This window comes from Podarcis vaucheri, assembly GCF_965113315.1.
Source record: "Podarcis vaucheri genome assembly, chromosome: 3".
In the NCBI taxonomy this organism is placed as follows: Eukaryota; Metazoa; Chordata; class Lepidosauria; order Squamata; family Lacertidae; genus Podarcis; species Podarcis vaucheri.
This window is the reverse complement of record NC_138761.1, coordinates 76,019,567-76,046,023: the sequence shown is the minus strand read 5'-3', so window position 1 is coordinate 76,046,023 and position 26,457 is coordinate 76,019,567. Positions and strand designations below refer to the sequence as shown.

The 26,457-nt window shown below is 40.5% G+C and overlaps 1 protein-coding gene across 5 annotated transcripts in view; it reads left to right on the top strand.

Moving 5' to 3' along the window:
- Positions 1 to 26,457, top strand: part of LIN28B (lin-28 homolog B) — a 98,865-nt gene that overhangs the window by 18,458 nt on the left and 53,950 nt on the right. For 2 of the 5 annotated variants that reach the window (XM_082216693.1, XM_082216694.1), the window contains exon 3: positions 2,175 to 2,380. In XM_082216693.1, coding sequence (XP_082072819.1) covers positions 2,175 to 2,380 — 206 coding nt within the window. Of the gene's footprint in view, positions 1 to 970; positions 1,049 to 1,363; positions 1,791 to 2,174; positions 2,381 to 26,457 lie in introns of those variants that run through there. The other 3 variants (XM_082216697.1, XM_082216695.1, XM_082216696.1) reach the window with 3 other exon arrangements.

The following is a 26,457-nucleotide window of genomic DNA, read 5'->3' as shown; positions in this document are numbered from 1 at the left end:
GGGGCGGGACGCTCCATTAAACTCGGTGGGGCTCACTTTTGAGAAAACATATAGGATTACGCTGTCAACCTATTAAGTTACCGATCCTATGCTTCGAAATAAATAAATGCATGGCCCTGCTAAAATAAGTCCCACTGTGTTCAGTGAGGTTTCTATTTTATTAGCATTCGTCAGGTAAATGCGCATAGGATTAAATCCCGGCCTCATACATCCCATAATCCACCGAGTTCCTTTCAACGGGATATAGTTTGCATCCTTACGCCAAGACCCTAAGGCTGCAGTCCTCAACGCACTTACCTGGGAGTAAGCCCCAGTGAATTGAGTAGGACTTATTTCCGAGCAGAGATAATGGCTAGGATTGCGCTGTAAATGGATGAAACAAATAGCGCGTTTAGGATTGCCCCTTTCCCCGGTTTCAAGCTAGGTAATTTTATCGACTACTTTGCGGATCAGCCTTCAAATATGCGATCTTCAGGCGCGCTTGCCGGCCAACGAGGCGCGCGCCTGCCGCGCAAGTGCCCCAAGCCGAGGGCCATTATTGGCATTTGCACGTGGGCAGCGAAAGATCCGCCACTATATTGGCAGCGCCGCAGCTTTAGTGCCCGAGAATCTCTCTCTCTCGGAGACACGCCCCGCTCCTCCAACCGGCGCCCGGATCTACGTAGCGAAACGTGCCCAGCCGCGGCCAGGCGAGGGTGTTTTGAAATTCCGCCGTTCATTCATAAATTATTGCGGTGTGTCAAGCCCGCTCGAGGTGCCGATTGGCTGCTCCTCCTCCTCCTCCTCCTCCTCGCCGAACCCCCTCCGAGCAGCCGAGGTGAAATTAGTAGCAAGCAGGCATGTAATTGACGGAGTCACGTGCGCGCAGGGGCCCAGAAACGGAGCGAGAGCGCGGCCGGGGGCGGGGGATCACGAGAGGGCGAAGCGCAGGAGAGCGGAGCGGGCGAGCGCACGAAATCAAGATGTTAAGCTGAGTCAAAAGACTCCCGCGAGCCGGCCAGGGGGAGCTTTTCGGGAGCAGAGGGCCGGTGGGGCAACATGGCCGAAGGTTATTCTCCCCCCCCCCAATCCCAGCCCAGCTCTTGTCTTGCCTAGGCTTTTTGTTGTGCTAGGTTTTACTTTCCACCGTTTTCTTAAATATGCATACAAGAGAAGGAATGTACTACTGAAAAATAAAAATAAATGATCGCTGGTGTTTTTTTAAAAATAAAATAAAATCAAGGACGTGGAGGGGGGGACTTCTGTGGTTGTGGGTGGGAGAACCTATTGTGGGCGAGCTTTCCCCAGTGCTCTGCCCCGCCCCCTTCGATTCACCCAACTTGAAAAGCTTTCCGAGGGGGCTTCTGTTCGAATTGTTCCTGTGCGATTGAGCAAGCAGTGGCCAGGAGGGGGAAAAGAAGGGGGGGCAACGAGGAAACTTTTGTACACCTGCCCCCCTCCTTGAGTCCGGATTAAAGTGATTCCGGAGTGGGAGGGGGGATTCGGCGGAGGAAGGCTAGGGAAAGGCGCGGAGCGCGCTTGGCGAAGAAGGAGAAACACGCCGCTCGCTGCTGGATGGGCCGCTCCAAGTGCTTGCGCAATCGCCTCCTCTCTCTCTCTCTCGGCTCGGCCCCCTCCCCTCCCCTCCCCTCCTCCTCCTCCCACCTCGCCTGGCCAGGCAGGGCTCATTCGCCTGCGAATTCCTCTGGGGAGGGATGGGATCGGTGCTCAACCAGCAGTACCCAAGTAAAGTATCGCTTTCTGGGGTGGTTTATGTGGCTGAAAGATGGAGTTAAAGGGCAGGATCGCACGTATGTACAGAGCAAACGTGGGCTGGGCTGCTGCGTGTGGGGGGAGTGTGAGAAATCGAAGCGGAGTGAGTCACAGCAGATGCTGCCTTTCCTTCGACAGTGCCCTGAAGCTTTGGAGGTTATTGATGTGTGTGTGTGCTTAATTTTTTTTTTTTTACTACTTCCTCTGTGACTTTGGTGTACTTAACGTTTTTGTGGGTAGGGGAAAAACAAAGGTTGGTTTCGTAATGTTTGTTCGTGCGTGCGTGTGTTTTTGTGTGTCATCTGTAGCAATCGTTCTTGTACAGGCGCCAAGGAGATGTTGCTAGAATTTAATTCTTTCCCTTTTTGTGTGTGTGTTTGTACGTACGTCCTTGTTCTCCCGCAATCTCCTCTTCAAATCAGCGGGGGCGCGTAAAGGTGGAGATGAGCCCGGGAAATTGCCGGAACAAGAAGAAGAAGAGGAGGAGGAGGAGGAAGAAGAATCCCAGGTTTTGCACGGAACAGGCCATTGCAAGTGGTTTAATGTGCGAATGGGGTTCGGATTTATTTCCATGCTCAACCGCGAGGGAAGCCCCTTGGAGACTCCGGTTGATGTCTTTGTACACCAAGTAAGCCCGTTTTGTTGTTTTAGTCGAATCTCAGCCCCTCCACCCCACCCCACCCATTTCCCTCTAACCCATGCCTTCGTTTTATGTGGTCTAAAAACCCCTTCTCTAAATGCTTCCGTAGATGTTTGTGAGCTCTGTTTAAACCCAGCTTCAGAGAGCAGTTTCTGTTTGCCATCCAACCGCCCTCCCCCCACAAATGAGATCAGTATCCATGGCTTGTTGGTCCTTCAGAAAGAAAAGTCTACCATCTCAACAGGTTTTTTTTTTTTTTTAGTACAAAGTCTTGCTTTCGTTTAGCGTTCTCTTGCTTTGTTTGTGGGTGGATTGCGTTTTAGTTGTTTTTCGTGATGGAAGAGATTCTTCTCTGCTGAAATGATAGTAGGGAAAAAAAGCAAGTCACCTAAATGACTCCCAGGCTGCAGCTCTGTGCATACTTATCAGAGTTAACAGTGGGACTTAATGTTTCAGTAAACATGCACAGGATGGTGCTGATAACTTTCCCCACGGTGAAAATTAAGATCCTTTTAAGTGTTGTGGGCTCTTTCTTTCTCTTAAAAAGCTAGATAGTGTTGTAGTTTGTTTTTATGATGCTTATGTTCAGATCAAACAGTAGGGCACAACTTGTATTTGTTTTGCTGCGGTGTAGTGTGGATATTGAAAGAGTTCATATAGTGGACTATGATACATCAAAGGATCACTGGTGTTTTGTGTTTTTGTGTGTGTGAGAAGGTCTTCTGACTGGAAAACATTTTCCTGACATATATAAGGCCCTTGTCTCCTTAAGGGCAGAGGGCTCAAAAGCCAAAGTACAAGAGGTGGCTATTGTCCTCATATATGTGTATATAAAAGCAAGACCAAGCTAATGTTGATATTTACTATAAAATCATTACAATAATAGCGGGAATGTAACAAAACAAAAAACTTGTGGCGTGTGTGTGTGTGTTCTTAGAACTGTCTTCTTTACCCCTTGATTTTCTGAGCCCAGAAAAGCAGTAGTTCAAACCTGAATTGTAGTGTTCTTTTTATTGCAGTAATCTCAAAAGGGTAAATTATTGGGTTACTCGTAGAATGAAATACACTTAAGCCTAAATATATTTTGCTGAACTTCAAATTGATTTAAATGGAAGTCATTAACCCCATATGTGCTTACTACTGCTTATAGTTTGTTTTCAGAAGATGGATAATGTTTGAGTTGTGACCACATGAGAACTGCTAAAAACAGCCTTAAGTTTTGTAATGGTGGTAGTCCTTTTCTAGCAAACTGACACATTTTTGTGCTTGCCTTTAATCTGTATCGTTCCTGAAACCCTAGTTTGGTCCAAGCACTGCAGTGTTTGGGAGTCTGCCTCATCTATTTTGTGGGTCCTATTTATAATAATAGAACAGACTTTAAGGTAACTGAAAAATAAGGACACGTGACCTCAGTTTTAAACCACTTACTGTTGCAATATTCAGTGAAACTGCTCTGGAATTAGTGACTTTATAATTTCTGTTTCTAACAATAAAATTGGATAATGATCTCCTGAGATTGGGTATCTGTTTTGTAATCTAGAAGTGTTACTTCCGTATAATTTTAAACTTTCAGTTTGACATTAGCACATGAAAGCTGCTCCTTTTCTGAAATATAAGTGCTGAAGCTGTTCTCAGTGTTGATTGCTAGCAGCTTCTGGGCTTTGCTCCTGTTCTCCCCTGCCACCTTGACCTTTCTTTAGGTCACTGTATTGAGGTTTACAATCCTACATGCTTATCATGGTATATATGAAGGAATGTTTTTCTGATCATATGCGGTATTATTTTCTTTGCTCTTCAGTATGAGAATCAGAAATCTTTACAGCATAAATGCGTTTGATAAGATCACTCATTGAGCTGATCATGCAGCTAGATCAGTGCTTTCTGACTTCAGTGCTACTATTCTACTGCTGGAATAATATCTGTTTGTGGTGGACCATTCATTTGGCTTTGAGAACTGCAGTGGCAAGACTGGTATCACACACAGCTCTCTTCCAGCGTTTTTTTGGATTCTGAACAATGCGTTATGTTTGGAGGTAGAATATACTACTGGCTGATACTATACATTTTAAAACAGACTTTGGTAAAAAAAGGATTTATTTTTTTTAGAAGAGTGCATTTGATATCCCAGCTTATCACTAACACTGAAGGCAATTTTTTTTATCTCATATGTTCTATTGCAGATAGTGATGTAAGTCATATTTAAACCCACTATATAAAAATGGAACTGAGATAAATACCCTGTGTTCACTCTCTCTCTGTCTCACTCAGTCATCACATGATAGATGCAACAATCACAATTGTATGTGAAAGAGCAATCATGGAATCAATTCCACAGTGTGAGATTTTCTATCACTTTAACTACAATCTCCACTGAAAGTTCACAGAAACACACACACTACTGCTTGTCAGATAAATTTTCAAATGGTGTAGGTGCATATGTGACCTGACACCCAATAATTTTGTAGTAAGTGGAGTATATGGAGCCAGTGTGGTATAGTGGTTAAGAGCGGTGGACTCGTAATCTGGTGAACCTGGTTCGCATCCCCGCTCCTCCACATGCAGCTGCTGAGTGACCTTGGACCAGTCACACTTCTTTGAAGTCTCTCAGCCTCACTCACCTAACAGAGTGTTTGTTGTGGGTGAGGAAGGGAAAGGAGATTGTTAGCCGCTTTGAGACTCCTTAAGGGGAATGAAAGGTAGGATATCACGTCCAAACTCCCTCTTCTTCTTCAATGATCCCTTCTCCATGCCCTAAACCATGGTGGCTATAAGGAAGATGGTAAGTAAATAAACCTCCTAGAAAAGATATTTATTTATTTATCTATTTGTTGCAAACATTTATAGTATGCAGTAAGCAAAGCAAAGCCAAAACCAAGAGATAAATATAAATGAACATGTTAACTCTCTATAATATGTGTTACTAGTATTGTCATCTAAGTCAACAATAGCATCTCTTGAATACTGTACATTGGTACCTCTGGCTACAGACGCTTCAGGTTACAGACTCCGCTAACCCAGAAATAGTACCTCAGGTAAAGGACTTTGCTTCAGGATAAGAACAGAAATCACGAGGCGGCGGCAGCAGGAGGCCCCATTAGCTAAAGTGGTGCTTCAGGTTAAGGACAGTTTCAGGTTAAGAACGGACCTACAGAACGAATTAAGTTCTTAACCCGAGGTACCACTGTATGTGTATTGTGAATGTTCATAATGGATACATGCAACATTTTGATGTAGCAGTTCTGTGCTACCAAGGGATTGTTTTGAGAAAATATTGAATAGATGGAAAAGTTGTTTTCAGTTGTGTTTAGCAGCATGTCTGGAAGTATTTAAGAAATTAACTGCTTATAATTGTGTAGGTTTTAGTTGACATTTGGAGCTTGTGGAAAAATGTTCGGACATAATGGCAATAGTTGGAAATAATGTTCCTGCATTGCCATGGTTTAACAGAAAGTATGTTTTGCCAGCATAACTGGGACAAAAACAGTACTGAGGTATTGAAGTGAACATGCGGAATTGGTCAAAAGGAGGATAATTTTGGAGGAGGGAATGAGACAATTTGTACACATAAACCCTAATTCATACGTTTTGGAGCAAACAGAATTTTGCTCCAGAATTTTGCTTTGATTTTAAAGTGGTGGGGGAATGAGGCATGCATGCAGCCCATACTCCCATTTATCCATGCCTACATCATCTCCACCTCAGACCTTCCTACACTCAATGTCAAGTTCTGAAAGAGGATTCTAAGTATGTCTGGGTGAACATGCTAATTCAGATATTCATGATGAATGCATGCAACATCGTTTGCATGTGTGGACATTGTGGAACCTCCCCACCTTAATCCCACATTTCTTTGACCTGAATTCATAAAGAGGGCTGTATTATTTAAGATATAATCTTAATTTCAGCAAAATTGGAACGAATTATATGATGCTTCTTTCTAAATGGGATGCTTGGAATGGTATAATTTATCCACTATAGTTCCAAATAACCCATACTTGAACTAAACATTGTGCATGTCTTCATTTATTGTAGCATCAAGTGGTTAATCTCGAAGGATGGGAGCAATGAGATTGTTGGTTTTTTTCCTGCTTATCCTACTTATTCCAAATTTATTACTTGGTGGTAAATCCTATTGATGCTAGCTGAATTTAATTCTGTGCAGTGGATTAAAACATTTAATGGATAGACATTGTGATTTCTTTTTTAAAAATAGAATGGCTTCTATGCTTGCTTTTCACATGTACCTGAAGTTATCCTACAGACTGACACAATCATATTTCCTATATATACTTGCATTAATGTAGATCCTATTCAATACAATATGATTTGAGTTTTGAGTAGACCTGCATAAGATGATACTGTTAAAACTGCACTTCCTTCTAGGAGTATTTTTACTATCTTCAGTATTCCTAAATTTTAGGAATGTGGCATGTTTAATTTTTTAAAAAAATCATTTGAGGCCCAAAAATATTATGACCAATCCAGATTTTTTAAAGTATTGATGCTTGAGGAAGACATCCATCTTTATTATACAATCCTAAGTGTGCTTATTGAGAATCAAGTTGGATCCCAAGAGCCTGTGCCATTGACCAAATGAGTCCTTCTACTGGGCTTTTAAGGTTGGTAGAAGTTCCAATCAATTGATGAGTGGAAGTGACCCTCTCATTCCCTCTCCCCCTGCAATCTTTTCCACCACCTTCCCACACTCTTCCCTCCAATTATTCAGAGCAAATTGTTTAGGGCTGCTGTGGGGGTGGGAGAGTGCAAAATCTGTTAGCAGAAGGAGGAATGGAATTCTTTGAATGTAAGCTTAGCTGCATCAAGGTGTGTTTGTTACATCTAGTATGTATACTTGTGACTGCAGATTGCAGCTTAGCTTATTTGTAGCTCCTATTGTGAGAAGCACAATATGAGAACAATATGCTCTCTTTGATAAATGGATGGAAGAGCAATGTATCTTTTGCCATTGATGAATCCTGAGACAGAGAAGAGGAAGTCTTAAATGTCCTAGAGCTTCTCCTTCTTTGCTTGTTAATAGTTACGTTGAATTGGGCTTTATCTACAATTAAAGATTTATGGTTGCAGCCTATTGTGTCATTCTGTTCACTGAAAGCTCTTTGATCCAGCAGTGGCTTCCATGAATGGAAAGGAAAGGGAGATGATTTTTATGTTTAATGTTTAACAGACTATTGTATTTTAATATTTTGTTGGAAGCCGCCCAGAGTGGCTGAGGAAACTCAGCCAGATGGGTGGGGTATAAATAAATTATTATTATTATTATTATTATTATTATTATTATTATTATTATTATCATCATTTATTCTTCCTTCACTTTGCACCTCTCCCAATTTGCTCTTGAAGGTTGGGTGATCCACTGGAATAGCATGGAAGGTGCTTTAAGGGAAAAAAAAAAAAGAGAGAGAGAGAGAGATATGAATTCGTACAAATCATCTTTCTCCTATCTCTGGAAGCCATTCCTGCATCAAACAGCTTTACATGTGAAAGTAAAACAGATTTAATTATTGTCTGTGCACTGCAATTAACATTAGCATCTGAGCCAACTGACAATTCAAAATAAAACTATTGAAACTATTAAAAATAAAATAAAAACAAAAACAGACAGTGGAGCTCAAGGACAAATAACCTTACTCGTTGCCACCTTCATCCAGAAGCTGTTGATGAACAAAACAATGCTATTGAACGCAACCCTTAATAATTGCACCAATTTAGACTGCAGTTCTAAATTGCATTTACAGTACCTGGAATTGCACCTCATTGAATTCAATTACACTGCGTCTTAATGGACATGTATAGTTTTGCACAATAGGTTGATTAAACCTTGTAGTTTTGGCTTTTTTCATATTATAAGCTGCACAAATGTTGGTATGAAGTATTCTGAAATATTGGAATATTTGCTAACATTGCAGTTGAGACATGGCTGTAATTTTTTTTGCCTACATAATTTATACCCAGATTTGGAACATGTTTTGTCTGTAATTTAGAATGACCAGATAGTCTAAAGAGGTGACAAGAAACATCAGACTGATTTCTTAACATCTTTTTTGAGGTAACTATTGAACAGAAGTTTTCATGGGGGGAAATGTGCAAACCGTTTCAACACCCACAACTCATGAGCTTTACCACAAAGTTCCTTTTTAAATAGGCTAGAAGTGAGAGATGTCAACTTCTTTTCTCTTTCTCTCTCCTTTATAATGGGACTAAATCCCACCCATGGCCAGATAAATTACTCAGGAGCACTTCACTTGGAAGATCCACATTGGGATAAGGGCTTAAAAAAAACACACCAAAATCACTTATTTCCCATTAAAAGGAAAAGTTTCACTTATTTCACCTTGATTGACCAGCTTCGCTTTGCCAGTGGTGGTTTGCTCAAGTCAAGAGAATAACTATTCAAGTCTCCTAGATTTCAAGCAGATAATTCCGTGTACTAAACTCGCTTCACCCAAACATAACCACAAATTATAATTTGGCTTTATTATGTGCTGCCTTTCCCTCTCTCCCTCTTTTTGCAGAAGAGGAGACTCAGCCACAGTTTTCACTTCATTTGAAAATATTTTATAGTTCAGCCACAATATTGGATCTGGTCCACTAGAACCCAGGCCCTCCTGCTCTACAGATGAACATCCTAACCAGCCTTGGTATTCTTCCAGGACAATCTTCATACCTCATAATCTCACTCCAACCCCAACCATATAGCTCTGTATTGAAGATTCCTTCTGAGGAGCTGTTGTAGTGCATGACAGCTGGTTCCAGGATTGACCTTGGTTTGGATAACTGGGATAATAAGGGCCGAAAAGAGACCCCCCCACCCCTAAATTATTGACTAAAATAGTCAATAATGATAAATTAGTGCATGTAACAATGGTGTTTCTCTGATAATTGTGCACTTTCTTCCCATCCAGCTATGTCACCTCCATTTTCATGTTGGTAGATTACAAGTATCTGCTGGTTATTTACTTAAGCAAACACCATATTATCTCTCCTCCTCTTCTACCACCACCGTTAAACCATGACTTCTCAATACATATTAACCTGTGTTTACATTTGGGAATTGGGAATCTGAGCTTGGTTTTCAATAAGAATCTTGGAAAATGCCTAGGACATCCAAAGAAGGAAGCACTTGTGCATATTGCCCATTCTCATCCCTATCTTCCTTCCCAAGGTGGAAAATAATACAGGATTTTTTCAAGGTCCTATTACTGGAAAGAGAAAACATTACACTACTCAGCAAGGATTCATTGGAGATTTGCTAGCAACTCTGGTGCTAGTAGCCATGGTGATTCCAGCTTCAATAGCATATTATAACAGCTGAAGTTTGAAAACTCATAGTCAGCTCTTTGAATAGAGTTGCTGGTCCACCATGAATCCAGTTGGTAATAAGTGAGCATCCCTGGTACCTGAAATATTTATTTGAAAAAATAAAGCAAGCCAGTTGGTGGAATGATCCTGACTATTAAGGATATACGGCTACTGCTGATTTTGTTAGAATTTTCTTAATTAGCATGTGTGACATTATGGGGCTCACCATACTATCAGAATGTATGACTGAAGTCAGATAAGAATTACGGTAGCTGTTGGGACCTCCCATATGCATTCTTTTTGTCTGTCTCTTTCTTCCTGGAGGTGCAGAAGCAATGCTGGGTGCAAAACTACTTTCTGAAAACCGTACATCTGAGAACAAGTGCTCTTAAAACAGAGGATTATTTGAACAATATATTTTAAGAACTATGCAAGTTGACATAATTGAATATGGAAATTTAATATCTTCCATGTTGTGGGCCCTTTGTTGAGCTTCTGGTGTCTCATACACACACACACACACACACACACACACACACAAAGTTTGGCATCATTGCTTCTGTACCACTAAGAGATCCACTTTATGTGCACTGATATAAGAACAAATAATTTCCAAATCAGGCGTGCATGACCATCTCTTTCTACTGAATTTAGCACTGGTCTGTGTTCTTGATCTGCTTAAAAGTTGCTGAACTGCAAACAGAAAATTATTTTTAAACAGTTTGCAAATGTACCGTATTTTTTGCACCATAACACTCACTTTTTTCCTTCTAGAAAGTAAGGGGAAATGTCTGTGCGTGTTATGGAGGGAATGCCTACAGGTGGCATGCCTACGGATTTTCCTCCTCTAAAAACTACGTGCGTGTTATGGTCGGGTGCGTGTTATAGAGCGAAAAATACAGTATTTAAATGATTTGAACATAAAAAATGTAAAAGGAAAATCTATTGAAAATGACAGCAAAGTGGAAATGTACATATGTAAATTGGTGGTCCAAAAGCATGAAGCAAAGATCAGTGAAACAAAACAATTTTATGTCTCATCTACTTTTCAAATATTCTGGCACTGGATGACCCAGTCCACAGCTCACTTAGGTGGAGAAGTCTGATTTAAGTAAGAGAAGCTCATTAACTCACAATGCAGTAAAGCCTACTTGTACATCTGATTGTTAACTCTCCTTGAAACATGAGAGCAGATTCCTCAACCAAATTTGCTAGTGCCTTTAGACACATGGCTGCATAATAACCACAGATATTTAGTATCATCTCTATGTAACTTAATACCTCAAGTTATATAGTTAGAAACTTGCAGCTTGTTCTACTAAGTCACAATATGAATTGAAATTTAGCTTTTGATACTGACTTTGTTTTTTCATATTTCAGTTTGCTGTCGCTATGCATTAACCATGTGTGCACTGCAGTAATCCGCTCGGGTTATCAAAGCTTGGGTTGAAGCTGGTAATAGACACTTATTTCTATGGAAGTTGTTTGGGCTTTCCATAACAAAACTGAATTCACACTATAGACCTGTTCTTTCAAGGGCACTGCATGATCATCCAGAAGAGGCCATCTGCCTGATTTCCAGATCTGAGAACTGTCAGCCCACAGCATCTCTTGTCCTGGGCTCAGTTTAAACAATGATCTCAATGGCATTCAGCCTGATTAGAAGTAGTTGTTCCTGTGGCAATGGCACCTTTCTTTATTAAGACATTTGCGTTGTGAAATTACTGCTTTCTATCTTCCATGTTGCTAGTTAGTATGTGCTAGTATCTTTTTAGGTACCGCCTGTGGACGGTCCGGGAATCAGCGTGTTTTTACATGAGTAGATTGTGTGCTTTTATTTTAAATGCATCTCTGGGTTATTTGTGGGGCATAGGAATTTGTTCATTATTTTTTTTCAAAATATAGTCCGGCCCCCCACAAGGTCTGAGGGCCCCATGCTGAAGAAGTTTGCTGACCCCTGGCTTAGGCAATCAAGAGATAAAATAGTGGGCTGAAATTCTAAACTTTTCTTTTGTAAGTGCCTTGCACTGAAAGTAGTTGGATTGCCAATGGATTAATCTGTTTCTGCATTATCAATCCACCTGCAGAAAGATGTTACACATGGTGTTATTTTTATTGTGGGAAGTGGGGTTATTTACAAGCTGTTGCCTATGGGGGGGGAGAGACTGTATCCTGTGCTAGGGCAATGCATATGCAATGCTTTATTTTGTGCAGTAAAAGCTAAAGGGACCCCTGACTGTTAGGTCCAGTCGCGGACGATTCTGGAGTTGTAGCTCTCATCTCACTTTACTGGCCAAGGGAGCCGGTGTACAGCTTCTGGGTCATGTGGCCAGCATGACTAAGCCGCTTCTAGTGAACCAGAGCAGCGCATGGAAACGCCATATACCTTCCCGTCGGAGTGGTACCTATTTATCTACTTGCACTTTGACGTGCTTTCGAACTGCTAGGTTGGTAGGAGCAGGGACTGAGCAACGGGAGCTCAGCCCATCATGGGGATTCAAACAACTGACCTTCTGATTGGCAAGCCCTAGGCTCTGTGGTTTAGACCACAGCGCCACCCGCGTCCCATTGCAGTAGGCGTAGTCATTAAGGTAAAGGTAAAGGTACCCCTGCCCGAACGGGCCAGTCTTGACAGACTCTGGGGTTTGTGCGCCCATCTCACATCTATAGGCCGGGGGCCAGCGCTGTCCGGAGACACTTCCGGGTCACGTGGCCAGCGTGACAAAGCTGCGTCTGGCGAGCCAGCGCAGCACACGGAACGCCGTTTACCTTCCCGCTGGTAAGCGGTACCTATTTATCTACTTGCACCCGGGGGTGCTTTCGAACTGCTAGGTTGGCAGGCGCTGGGACCGAGCAGCGGGAGCGCACCCCGCCGCGGGGATTCGAACCGCCGACCTTTCGATCGGCAAGCCCTAGGCGCTGAGGCTTTAACCCACAGCGCCACCCGCGTCCCTACAGGCGTAGTCATTAAAATCTATTTAATCATGCTTGCGGTGAAGCAGTATGATCAGATATTAGAGTTTTGAAAATTTTATCTTGGATCCATCCATTGCTGTTTGCAACCAACTATATTTAGATTTATCCCAAAACTTCCTAAATTTTAATTCACGTATCATTTAAAAGAGAAGGAGCAGAATCCGATGGGACACCAGCCAACTTTCAGTTATGCACCTTCATCTATCTCCACCCCCACCCAACACTGCAGCCCTCCATGTGTGCTCAAAAGCTGATCCAGAAGGTTTCCCTCTGGAGTATATTTTGGGTAGACATGTTGGAGTGCAAAAGTTGCCTTGCATGTATTGAAACAGCATTGCACAGAACCCACGTTTTCTATTTTACTAACAATCAGATGCATTTTCCTTTAAAAAAGACATTTGCTTTCTTAAGTGGCTTAAAAAAAATGTTTCTGTTTACCCTGCACTATTTGTTTTAATAGAGTTTCCTAATTTTAATGCAGTTTAAAATTGTATGTATTGCCGTTTATGCTGCCTGGAGTACATTAGATGCTTACACATCAGTTGCTATAATGGTTGATGGGTTGCTGAAGATGCAGAGAAAAACGAGTTAACTAAGGAATGAAACAGGAACCCTGTCAACTTCCAGGAATTTGTAAAGCTTTAATTTGACAGCACTTGGTACTGCAGCAGGAATGTTGCTGATCAATGTGTACTTTATCATTAATGTTTCAGATAGGAAGGGCAAAGGGTTTCTCTTAAAGCCTCTTATTTCATCCCAATAAGAGAACTGTGGATTTCTTAATTATTCCCAGATATCCAGCTAGACAGTCCTTTGGTATTGTACTGTACTCTGGTTTTCTAAAAACTAAAATAACTTGGTTGTGTATAGTAGAGGAGTCCTTCTTGAAAACCAACAAAATCAAACTACCCTGAATTGCATTGGCTTTGCACACCCAAGCAGCAACTGTTATTTCATTTTTACGACATCATTTGGCAAGTTCTTAACTCAAAGGTCTCTTGAGATTTTATTGGCTAATTTCATCAATATTAACCTATTGGCTGATATGCTGCCCTTGTAAAGTATTTACTGCACAGCAATTTATCAAGAATGCTTACTTGTACACTTAAAAGTGTGACTACACAAATGCTTAAAGATTTACAGTGGAGGAGTCTGTTTATTGATTTTTAATAGGCTACTTATCAAGACCATAATGAAGTCCTAACATTTTTCATTCCTGTGCTGCCTGCTTTGCAATGTAATACTATGTGTATAAACTGGTACAAAATTATATTTTTAGTTCTCCACTCCACCCCCGAAATAGATAGGGGGAAAGTTTACATAGGCTTAAAAGTGAGTGCTACTTTGGTGGCTTAGGACAAAGACGGGAGAGAGATTCCAGAACTTGACCCTTGCTTTGCCCTTCCATACCTTCATTAACCACAAAGATGGATGGGAAAGAGAGAATGCAGGACATTCTCCCTCCTATCAGTCATTAGACCATTGACCTCTATGGCTCTTTTGGGGGGGCAGGCTCTAGATCAGAGATGGGGAATCTTGGGGCAGCCCTCCAGTCTTCTCTGTCTGGTCCTCAGAATTCTCCCCACATCACTTTCACCCTCCTTGGATGAAATGTGTCCTTGAACTTTGATAATATAGGATAGAGAGGTGCATTTGTTGCCTTGTGTACTTTTGCCTCTGGCTTTGCTCACATGGTGCTCCTGGAAGGGAAGGTCCGTTGGCTGAAAAAGCCTCACTACCCCTGGTCACACTTGTGACACACTTGTGGTTGGTCTGAGCAAAGCCTTCCAGGAACAACAATGAAGGTTAAGCAGAATAGCTGGGGAGGTGGTGGTGGACAGGAAGAAGTCAGAGCTGAAATTGAAGCTGGAGGTAGCTACATCCTGTTTTGGTAACCAGAGGAATACTACCTCTATGAATATAAATAAAGATTCTGTTCTAAGCCATCATGACTAATGACCAGCGTGTTGTGTACTGGGAAAAAATTAAACCAAGAAAAAGTGGGTTTTGTGTCCTGCATGAATTCTGTACTCTATTTGTAACTTTGCATGGTTTATTTTGGTTTTGACAAGCATGAGGAGAGAGCATTGTTATGTTCAGTCACGTTTCCCTTCTTTGATTTAAAATGACATTGGCTGCACTTTCAAGCTGCAACACCACTTCTTTCTCTAGAACTGTGTTTCTCAGAAAGCTAAATTCTGCACTCAGTATCAGATTCTGCACTCAGGGATTTTGTATTCTGTGAAATTACTTTCAGTTACAAACCTTACAGCCAATCAATATTGATGACTTCTGGTGAATAAAATTACTTCCAGTGGATCACACTTCCTTGCGTACCCCTTCCTAATTGCCTAGCAACCTTCTAGCCTTTTTAAAGTTCAAAAAGTGGTGGGAATCAGCCCTGGCAGCACAGATCTGTACATTATGGAGACTGCATAGGCACAGGGTTCTTTTCCTTCAAATTTCTGGAACCTGGGATCAGAAAGGGGAAACCAGCCCTGTGCTCATTTTCACATAGCAAAGAAGGCCAATCTAAGGGCTAGCTTTATCTCTCCTGCATAGGGTAAATGGCATGGGCCACAAAACAGATTAGCACAAAGTGTGAGATATTTTCTCTCTGAATAATTATTTGCAATACATACTGGCCGTTAAGCAGCTTCCTAGTTGGGTGAGGGAGAGGAACCAGTCCTCTGAAATCAGCAAGACACATTGAGTAAGAGTGGTTGCTAACTGGGCTCTTCCAGTACTGGTTAGTATGCTTTTAGCACTTCCTTAGCACTACACATGTGTGAACAGTTCAGAACTTGCTGCCCTTTCAACACTAAACACTGCATCAGGCTAAAAGCTCAGTGCAAAACACATCCTCAGTTTCCTCTCTCTCTCTCTCTCTCTCTCTCTCTCTCTCTCTCTCTAATGCAACACAGATTTCGCATTAGAGAGGCCTCTCCAAGATGGTGGGGGGGGGGAAGGGAATATGGATTTCTTTCAGAGCTGGAAAAATATTCACATTTCCGTAGTGTTTCTATACAAAGTACCCAATTAAAATATTTTTCAAATATGCAAAGCATGAAAAGAAAAGGATTGCAAAAACTACAATATTGGCATAGCTCTTCAATACATTTCCAAAACAAAATCGTAAATAGATTCATTCACTAATGAATATTTTACTTAGTTTTACAAGAGTAACAAAAGTAAGGTGGGTGCATGTTTAAAACCTCCTGTTGGTGAGAAAAGTAGCTATCCAGACAAAGTGTGTGAGCTTGAATTCAGTGTTGAGCTTGTATTTGGTTTTCAGTGGGTGAGATTCAGTTAATGAGACCCACTAATGGAAACCTGTGCAAGAACTTCCACTAATGCAACCTTTCTTCATTCACCAAATTGGCTTGGGGGTAGGCAGAGAACTACTAGAGCAAGCATGTGGGATGAGAGCAAGGAAACCTTCCAGCTGGCAAGCTGAACTGATTCTGCTGATGGAACGCTTGCCTCTCAGTTTCCCCAAGTGACAGTCAAATGGTTGTGGGCTGGATCCACAGTAGTATTCAGTGAAGTGTTCCACTCATAATGGAGGCAGGAGGCAGGGGTGCAGTCTTTGCCAATACCTCCTGCAGCTCCTTGCCCCTCCTAAAATTTTGTTTCAAAACACTGCGGGGTCTTCCAGAGCATCACGAGAGGAGGCACAGGGGAGGAAGGATTGGCAAATATGACTTCTTGCCCTAGTCCAGCGCCAAACCTTTTGCTGTATCTTGGTGCCTTGGTCACTGGATGGCCAATCTGGATTTGGTCCATTGCCTTTTTGGTTGACCAACAAGAGTGATATTTGAAAATAGATTTTTCACAGGTGCAAACAAGCATAAGCCTACATTCTACCGGTTGAATAACAAAGCATTCCTAGGTTTTGCCATTTGTAATGTAATAAGATTGTATATGATGACTATTGTCTGATTCAGAATATGTATGTGCTAACATTTGTAAAGGAGCCCATTACATTTTTTTTTAAATTAGAAAAAATACCGGCTTGGGGAGGCAAGTAAGAAAAGTGATTATGTCGTTAAGCTATTTTTGTTCATTTTTCCATGTTTATAAGCTGCCCCCCCTTTAAGTATAGGGACAGCATCACACAACTGTATGCATAATATTAAATTCCTTAAGTGTGATCATTCTCAAGCATTGTCAGAAAATCATAAGCATTTTTTGCTTTTAGGGGTTAAATAACAGCTGCTTAAAAGATGCAATTTAATTTTTATTTGTTTTACAAATGAGAATTAACAGAACTCTTAAGGTGCTTTCTATTGACTGGACCCTCCTGTATGCTGGGCCCTCCAAACTCTAGTCTATTCATTGTTAAAATAAATAAATAAATTAATTTGTCCAGCACCTTAGAGACCAACTAAGTTTATTCTGGGTATAAGCTTTTGTGTGCATGCACACTTCTTCAGATACGAAAAAAGAAGGTGCATGCACGCAAAAGCTTATACCCAGAACAAACTTAGTTGGTCTTTAAGGTGCTACTGGACAATTTTTAAATTTTTTAATTTATTTCGCCTGTGTCAAACCAACACAGCTGCCTACCTGAATCTTTATTCATTGTTAATTTGTGTTGCATATAGCAATGGGAACGCAGACATTTTGAGACTAGGCAATGGTCAAGGATGATGGTAGATCTACAATGTCTGGAGGGCACCAGAGCTTTTTGTGCACCAACATGCAGCATGCACACCTTAAGGCTGACTAAACTGTACTTTGTGACTTAGTGTTACATGCAAGCACAGCCATTCTGTATGTAAATTTTAAATTTTTTGTGAATGCTTAATGAAATCCGCTTTCAGCCTTTATGCAACGGTCTGTGGGGATTTAATCCTGTGAAGTAGGATTTTTAATGTAATTGCCCCATTCTCTTTTTGAATCTTGGTCTGCATTCCTGTTGGATGTAAGTGTATGTGCTGTTAAGTTTAAAATTCAACAATGCAATGTGATTCTGATTTAGAAGGTAGAAGTTCAGAAAGGAGACTGCTATGACTTTTGATCTAACATGATGTGCTTTAATATTTTGATTGTTCTACAATGCACAGTGAGTTTGCTTGACTTCATTGGCTCATAATTTCTCATTGGCAGAGCCCCAGTTACATGATGTATTATTCCATTAAGTCATTATATGTTGGGATAAAATATGATGCAGGTTGAGAAAAGAGGTAGATAAGCCTTAAGAAATGTATCCTACTAAGTTATGTCTGGAAATGCGAACTTATCTCTGTTGGGAGCTGCTGAGTTACCTGCTCTAGAAAGGGATGTGCACGTCTGTAATATGCATTAAACAGGTTTTCCATGTGTGGGTCTGATTTAGAAATATCAGCTGTGCATAGGTTGCCTATGCTGGGCCAAGTGAAAAGGTGTAAAAACATGTTGGTATAGGAATTTCATACATGTCAACACTAATATGCTTCCCCGCCCACTGAAGGGACCAATGGGAGGGGGTGGGGAATGTGGATGAAACAGAAAGGTGCAGCCACTCTCAGCTTATACCTTATTGGCATGATGTGGTAAGACTTTTTGGATTTCTTGTTCCTTCACCTCAACTCCATTTTGAAAATAGCATGAATTTTAAAAATGCATCCTTTTCTTGTTTTGTGGATATGAAACAAAATATTTGTAGCATTTAAACTTAAGACTATAAAGTATAAAGTTGTCATTTGCCTACTGTTCAGATGCATAGGATATATTCCAGCCAACACTAAAGCTCTTCATTTCATCAATTTCAGAGGGAGGGATGAACATTTGCTTAAAACTATCCCATGAAGTCAATATAGCACACATCAAGATCATGTGGGAGGCAGACATGGGTATAGAAATAAGTAATGGGGAAAGGGAAGGAAAATGGAGAAAGCAACCCATTTAAATCAATTTCACCTTCTATCAAGGAGTCTCTGAACACCTGTGAAATTGCAGTACATACATAGGAATTTATTGTCCAATTGTTGCAGGGGAATATTGCCAGGGCAGCATTGATGCACCTCTTTGGGTAATGCCCTTGAGTTGTCATTTGCTTCCAAAATGCACATTTTCAGTTTTATTGTCAATACTGGGTAACCACTTTCACATAGAAAGTTGGTGGCACTCTTCTTACCTGCAGTAAGGATGCAGATCTCTTGAGGGTTGGAAGACTTCTGATGGGTATTCACCATGGGGGTTCATTCCGGCCGCCATTTTGTTTCAGCATCTACATGCAACCACCCAGTGGGGTTGTATGGAATTTTGGAGTGCTTTGTCATCAGTATGCTGATGATACACCACTCTTTCTCTTTTTCATCTTCTGCAGGTGAGGCAGTGCATGAGCTGAATTGATGCTTGATGGCAATAGTAGACATCATGAGGGCAACTAATCTGACTCTCAATCCAAACAAGACTGAGATGCTGTTAGCGAGTGGTTCTTCTGTCTGACTTGAGTGGTGTGAAGCTCTAGATGGGATCACGTTGCTTCTAACCAGGTTCATAATTTGGGAATTTTCCTGGATTCCTTGCTTTCATTTGAGGCACGGGTGACTGATGGTGGTGCAGAGTGCCTTCCACAAGCTTAGGCTGATGGCCATGTTACAAACCTATCAGGACAGGGAATATAATACATCTGCACTGGTTGCTTGTACCCTTCTGAACCCAGTTCAGAGTGCTGGTTTTGACCTATAAAGCTATTTATGGCTCAGGACCACAATATCCTTCAGTCTAAGGGTCTGTCCTCTGAGAGAGGTTTGTTGGATTATAAGGGAGAGGCTATTCTCAGTTTTTGGAACATTCTCCCCAGTGAGATCTGCCTGGTGCCTTCAATGAGATGTTTTTGGGCTGCAGGTAAAATTTTACATCCCTTCCCAGGCTTTTGGTGGAATACAATGATATTGTTTGCTGTTAGCTGTGCTGCTAAAGTTTCTGTAGCTGTTCCTGGGCATTGCTTGGGGATGTTTATGAATTGTGTGTGTTTATATTTGTGTGTGCTCTTTAAAATGTTGTATGTCAATGGGATACCTTTTGTTCGTTGGCAGGGGGGAAGTGTAACAAGCGACTATCAAGTTCCAATAATAATTATCACAGATTTCATTTTAAACCAGGTTGATTTTAGAGACATTTAATAAGATCAACAATGAAAAACAATTATTAAACAATTGTCTATTCTTACCTACCTGACTGTAACAGAAGCCTGAAAAAAACCCATTACTGGTTTTTCTCTGTTTGCTTCCATCTTGCATTATAGATCCATAAAACTTTAGTTGAGATCATCTTTATTCATATTGGCATCAAGTGGAGTCATCGTTACTTTAATACTGCAGCCCTCAAAGCATTCAGGGAGGAATCCTCAAACTTTTCATTGGTATAGCCACACTGCAAATATAGGCCTGCCTCAAAAGTAAGTTGTTAGAGGTTGATATAGTCACCTTTTAGGAGTATAGCATATATCTCTGTACGCCTTGCTATTGTCTAGGTTCCTGTCATTAATCCCCCACATTCTTCCCGAAGTAGGGCTTAGATTCTAAGTAGTATGTGCCTACAGCTTTAGGTGATAGGTACTTTGTCTTCCTTAAAAGCAAATATGCTTAGGGTTGCAACCTTACTAGGCAGTTAGTTACATTAAAGTTGGTCAACTTTATCTGGAAGCAAATTGTGTGCTGCGTCAGGGGTGTGCTGTTCATTAAAGACTCTTCCATGTATGCTCAATCTTTTATTTCTTCAGGCTCCCTGAACTTCTCTAATAGAAATTATCTGACTTATATAAAGAACTGAATACTCTCAAACAGCACGAATAGCTAGGATATTATTTTAAGCCCTGCAGTATTTCTGATTACCAGAACAAGTAGCTGGTGGTTCTGTAATCCTAATATTTTACTTGAGAGTTGGGCCCATTAATTTTAGTAGAGCTTTTTGCACTCCCATATTGCTTGGACAATCCTTGTAGTGCATTACAATTGCTGGGATCTACCGGTACTTCCAGGTGAAAGCATTTAGGATCAAAATTCTGAGTTGCTCTCTTATCCACAATGAATTCTAGCATTCTTTCTGAGTTGTACTCACAATACAAGCCACATTGGTGATACTTGAACTTGCTTGTAGATGGTGCCTAGAATTGTGCTCTGATCAAATTCACTTGGAGGCATGTTCTGTTAGTTTAAATGAAACTCTATTCCATGTATCCATGCTTAGGGTGACAGTCTCTGACAATTTCTTTAAAAAACCTCTGAAACATCAGCACACAAACAGCTCTGATATAGCTTCATCGAATCACTAACTAAAATGTTGCAAATAAATCTGTATTGTTTTATAGCAATTGTACCTACATATACCTATACCAGACAACATGCTAAACCACACTTCAGCACTATGTGAATGAGCTTTTTATTCCTGATGGTCTCTCCCCTGCTCAAATTGTGCTGGGATTCCCGCTCTTCCATCCTCATTGTGTTTTGTGCACCATAGTTTGCTGTTGAATGTGATTTCTGCTTACTATGCAAAACAGGGTTAGAAATTGGGAGCGCACTGTGGTGTCTACTCCTGATTTTCAGGGCAAGTAGAAACAGTTTCCCCGATCAGACAAAAGGACAAACCATTATTTTTCCTGAAAAAAATGAGGGAGGGCATAAGAGGCCTCTGAAGTTCATTTATAAAATGCCAACCCTTATAATTGCAAACCAGCCCTCACTGTTCCGTAATGCAGTGCTAAAGCCTAATGATCCACAGATGTTCTAAGAGGAATGATTTTATTCAGAAAAATAAATGACTTCATATTCATATAATGATGATATTGGTGCATTGTTGCTGTTTTCTGTTTTGGGTGCCCCTCCCCTTTTGTTGTATACAGCTTTCTTAACACATGCTAGCAAGTAAGCAAGTCTACCCAACTCTCCTTGCTATCCTGCTTTAATTTAAAAGTTTCTTTGCTGACCAAGTGCTTCACCATTTGTGCAAAGTCAGCACTGGTCTTTCTCATCCAGTCAGGCTTTTCTTTCTTTCTTTCTCTTTCCCCTCTCCCACCCCCTCCCCTCCTTGTTGCAATGAGTGGCATGGCCATCCCCTATTCAGCAAGGCTTTCCCCTCCTCCATTTTGTGGAGATAGGATATCTCTGTTTAGGCAGTATTGTAGTACTAAGCATAATGTCAGGGTTTGGTGTGTTTTTTTAAAGTTATAAAAAAATCTGGAAAGGCCATATAAAACCATTTCCTATTTAACAAATTGAAATACTTGCAAACAAATACTTGCAAAACAAACAACCTTGTGGCTAAATTGCGGTGGATGTAAATTTGTAAGTGCTGAGTTGAAAGCTGCAGTCTGCCTTACGGGTCCCCTCCCCCACTCTACTCAAGATTTAGAAATGGTGAGGAATTTGCACCCTCTTGACTCAGGTTGCAGATCCTCTTGGTAAAACCAGGGAAGCCGAGAGGTCACAGCTATTCATTGCCTATTATTTCCACAGGCATTCCATTGCTCTGCAAGTTGTCAGAACTTTTCTTTGCTATTGGTCTACAGGAGATTTTAGAATTCCATTTTTGTTAGCCTATTGTGATGTGCATTGTGTGTAAAAAAAGATGCAGCAATTCTTAATATCAAAATGCTTTTCATGTCACTGCAAATGCATCTAAAATACATGACTTTATTTTTTTTTAAAAAAGTAAGTTGCATTAAAGCTGTGTACATAAATATAAGCATGGTGTATCTTTTGGATCAAAGTAAATTATTATTGCACACTATTTCCAATAGGATATAATAGACAGGAAGTTGGAACAGGAACTGAGACAGAGATGGCTAATCTATGTGTTGTTGGATTCCCAGCTCCCACCAACCCCCAACCATCACAGCCAGTGGTCAGAAGTGACAGGGACTGTAGTCCAGTAATATATGGAGGGCCACTGAGTAGCCACCCTGATCTAGGAAATCTAGGTTCAAAACCTGCCTTTGCTGTGGCTATATGGCATTTTGCCTTGGATATGACTCAGTATTGTATGGATGAGCATGATCTTTAATGTTTCATTTTGGCTGAGCCATTTTGAGCACAGCTTTGGAAAAGAGGTGTGTCTATATTAAATCAAATCAAACTTTGACCGCAATCCTGTACACACTTACTTATACCCCATAGCTATCAGTGAGACTTCTGAGTATGAATGTAGACATTCCCTATGTTTAAGATGGGAGCATTGACCCACCAAGGAACTGAATTTTATAGAGTTGTTAGAAGCCTTTCACAAGGATGGTGAAGCTGAATGCGTATCAATATTCCTCTCCACAGGGCTATTGTGAGGAAAATTAAAATCTCTCTGTAGTGTAAATAATAGCATAAGACAACCATAGGCTTTTTAAATTGGTAATATTAATAGGTTGATAACACTAGACACAATGTTGCAAAAGTTAAAAATGTGAAAATTTATTTGGTTTCAATTTAATGAATAAATAAAATTATTAGGAGGCATTTTAAGCATGTTCCTAACTCTACCATTGAAATCAGTGCTGCTCAGCATGATTAACACTTGCTAAATTGTGCCCTCTGCTTTAAGAAAATTGCCATATTGAGGACAAGGCTGTTCAGCTGATTAATATACCTGCCCCCTCTCTACTTAATATTTGTCCTGGCACTTCCCAATAAAGGGTTGTTTACATGATTTGGTATTAAAGTCGCAAATACTGTAAACCGAACCCAGATTGAAACAAATGTCCAATGTTTTGTTCTTATCTCTGCATCCCAAACACAGCTTTGGTGCAAAACTTTTTGGACCACAGGTCTGCCTAGTTATCGGATACTCTTATTTATTCAAGAAGCCTTTGAAGCAAACACATGGGGTTGGAACGGGGAAGAGCTCTTTTTTTTTACAAAAAAAAAGCATTTTTATTTTTTTTTTAATGGCAGAACAAGTTGAGGTGACTCTCCAGAAGTAAAGAGGTTGTTTTGTTTGGAAATGATGAATTGATGTCCCAACCAAAGTCTTTTGATTGTAGCTCTGGCTTTAGATAAAATGCCTGAATAATTGCTCTTGCAGTGGGCCTGGGGAAGATGCCGTTTCACTTTTTTGTTTTGTTTTTTTTAAAAAAATTGGGTGCATTCAAAAGGTTAAAGTGGGGCCTCCCGATAAGATTAACTCTGCTCCATTATAGCTCCTTGGCATGCAGGCCCCACCCTTGAATAGCCCTGTGCTGCTAATACCATGGCTTTGTTTCTTTTGCTGGAAGGGTGTTTTATAAATATCCCCTCCCCCAGAAAGGAAAGAAAACAGCTCTTTCCCTTTCAGTGCCTTTGGTCATGTGACTTCCCTTCTCTCTCCCCCCCCCCACACCCTGTGAGTCATGGCTAGGGGTTGAAGGTGAATCAGAGAATGATTCAGAGATCAGAAATCCTATTTTGACATTTATAACAAATTTGGGCCGAAAAGGCTTGTAATTGAATTCATAACAACAGACTAATAGACACACATACACACACGTACCTTTATTGATGCTTATCCTGAAATGCCAACATATTATTTTTAAGGGAGAGAGAAATATAAATCTACTACTTTTTTACTTTAATAAGGCTTAAGCTGTAGAACTCAATAAGAGTTCAAAGGGAGGTGGGGAGGGAGAAACTGAATTCTTTCAAGTATACACATGTATGTGGGGGTGGCGCATGGAGGGAGAAGGAGAAATGTTTCCTGTTTCTGGATAACTGGAGGTTACTGAATGATACCATATTTTCTTAGAATGTGCATGGATGCTGAAGTGGGGGAGGGGCAGCCACCCACCCACCTAGCCGGTGGTGGATTTTATGTCAGACTGAAATCTGAAGACAAAAAATGTTTGACCGACAGCATTGCAGCCTCTAGATCTTGTTGTTTTGCTCATTATTGATAATTTGGTTTGGTTAGCTGTTGTTGGTTTTTTCCTTTTAAAGGAAATGTTATTTCCTAGTCTAATTAAGTACTTTTGTCATCTAAAATCATGGCGCTGTTGTAGGTTAGAATCCTAGTTAAAGGCTCATTTTGAGGGTGGCTAGTTTGTGATTGGGTGTTTTCTGTCTTGCTTTTTTAATAAAAGAGCAGTTGGTCATATTTCAACATCAAAACATTGAAAGATCTCTGCCGGAACCCTCCATTCATTTTTTCTTGGTTTGTGTGTTTAGTTTTGTTTGTCTTGGTTTTGAAGGTCTTATCTTGTATGATAAAGCTAATCGGATTGATTGATGATGAGACGGGCTGATTGTTTAAATGTTTGTGCCTAGCTAAGTATAAGTCAAGTCAATAAGCGACTGTGTTATGGTACAGAATTATTTTAGATCTAAATCACCTTTGAATATTTTCCCATAAATATTTTTGCTGAAATTCAGCAAAGATTTAATTAAGTACCTGGTTTTTTTTGGGGGGGGGGTTTCATGTATTTCTATGCTCAAATTACCCTTCTAGACTTCTGTATATACTCCAAAGCAGTTGGTAGGCACTGTCAACTCTGATAATCTTGGAGCAGGGTGGAACTGAATATAGTTTTGCGGCATCCCATTTTGCAGCAGGTGATTAAGCCCTGTCATAACTGTCAACACCAATGACATGGTGGAGGGGGAGGGGAGTAGACAATAAATATTTGCTAACTTGTTTTCAGATTGCAGGCATGGATTTGTGGAAACTAGCACTTGAAAGAAACTGAGTCTGTGGGGTGTGCCTGTGTTTAAGGAAAGCTCTTTTTAAAAAAAGAGTTCAAATAATTTGTTCCTCATTAAGAGTTCATGAATGAATTAGAAAACAAAGGAAAAACTGTTCCATGAAGATCACTTTGGTTTTAAAAATGTGATCTTTTTACCCCTATTTTCTTTCCTGGGATGTTTTTAAGTGGAACAACGCTACTGGTATGGTTTTTGTTCTTTCTCTGTTTTATATTGATTGTTTAATGCAGCTGCTTAGGATTTTAATTCTGTGTTTTGTTGTTCTTTATAAAGATATATTTCTTAGATGCCTAATAGCTAATGCTTTCTGGGTGAAATATAAAAAGTAAATAAGACTTGTACCAGTTTTAATGACAGTAATGTTTGTGACTAAGTTAAAAATAACTGTATATTTTAGTATGGTGGGGAGTGGCAATTACTTCTTTTGGATGTAGGTCTCCAAAAATTCTTCATGTGGTAATGCATAATGTTTATACTAAATTTACTGTGTGAGTCAGTCTAATCACACAAACATGTCTTGAATGGAGGGTGCCTTCCAGAATTAATGGTTATACTTTGCTAAACCTGGGCAGCCAGAATGCTTAATTCAAGTGCAACATTGTAAGCAGATCTTAACAAGTAAACAAGCTGTATAGCTTGCAGAAAAGTTCAGCTGTGTGTGTTTTAACTTTGGCCGCCTTCATTTTAGCACTATCTGATTAGCCCTCAGAACACTTTACTTTTATATTGCTTAGCAACCCAGAATGAGGGGGAAGCTGATTAGAACAAAGGCAAAGTCAGGAAATTTTCGGAGTAGTAGAGAGGGGAGAAAGAGACAGAAAGAGTTTGCTATCTATCTCTCCATTTCAGTATATTCCATTCTCCCTCTTGCATTCTAAGAGCAGCACCGATGGTTTTCCCCATCATGTTCATCCTTTCAACAACTTTGAATGTTAGGCAAGACCCTGACTTGCCAAAGTCTCAAAGGGAACTTTATTGAGTAAGGATTTTTTCCCATGGCCTAAGTCTTCAATGCCCAGTTCCACAACATCTGATTGATGCCTGTTTTAAAATCGAGTGTTAGATAGGGAAACTTATCAAGCCTGCATTTGGGATGTAGTTTATGTCTTGTAATAC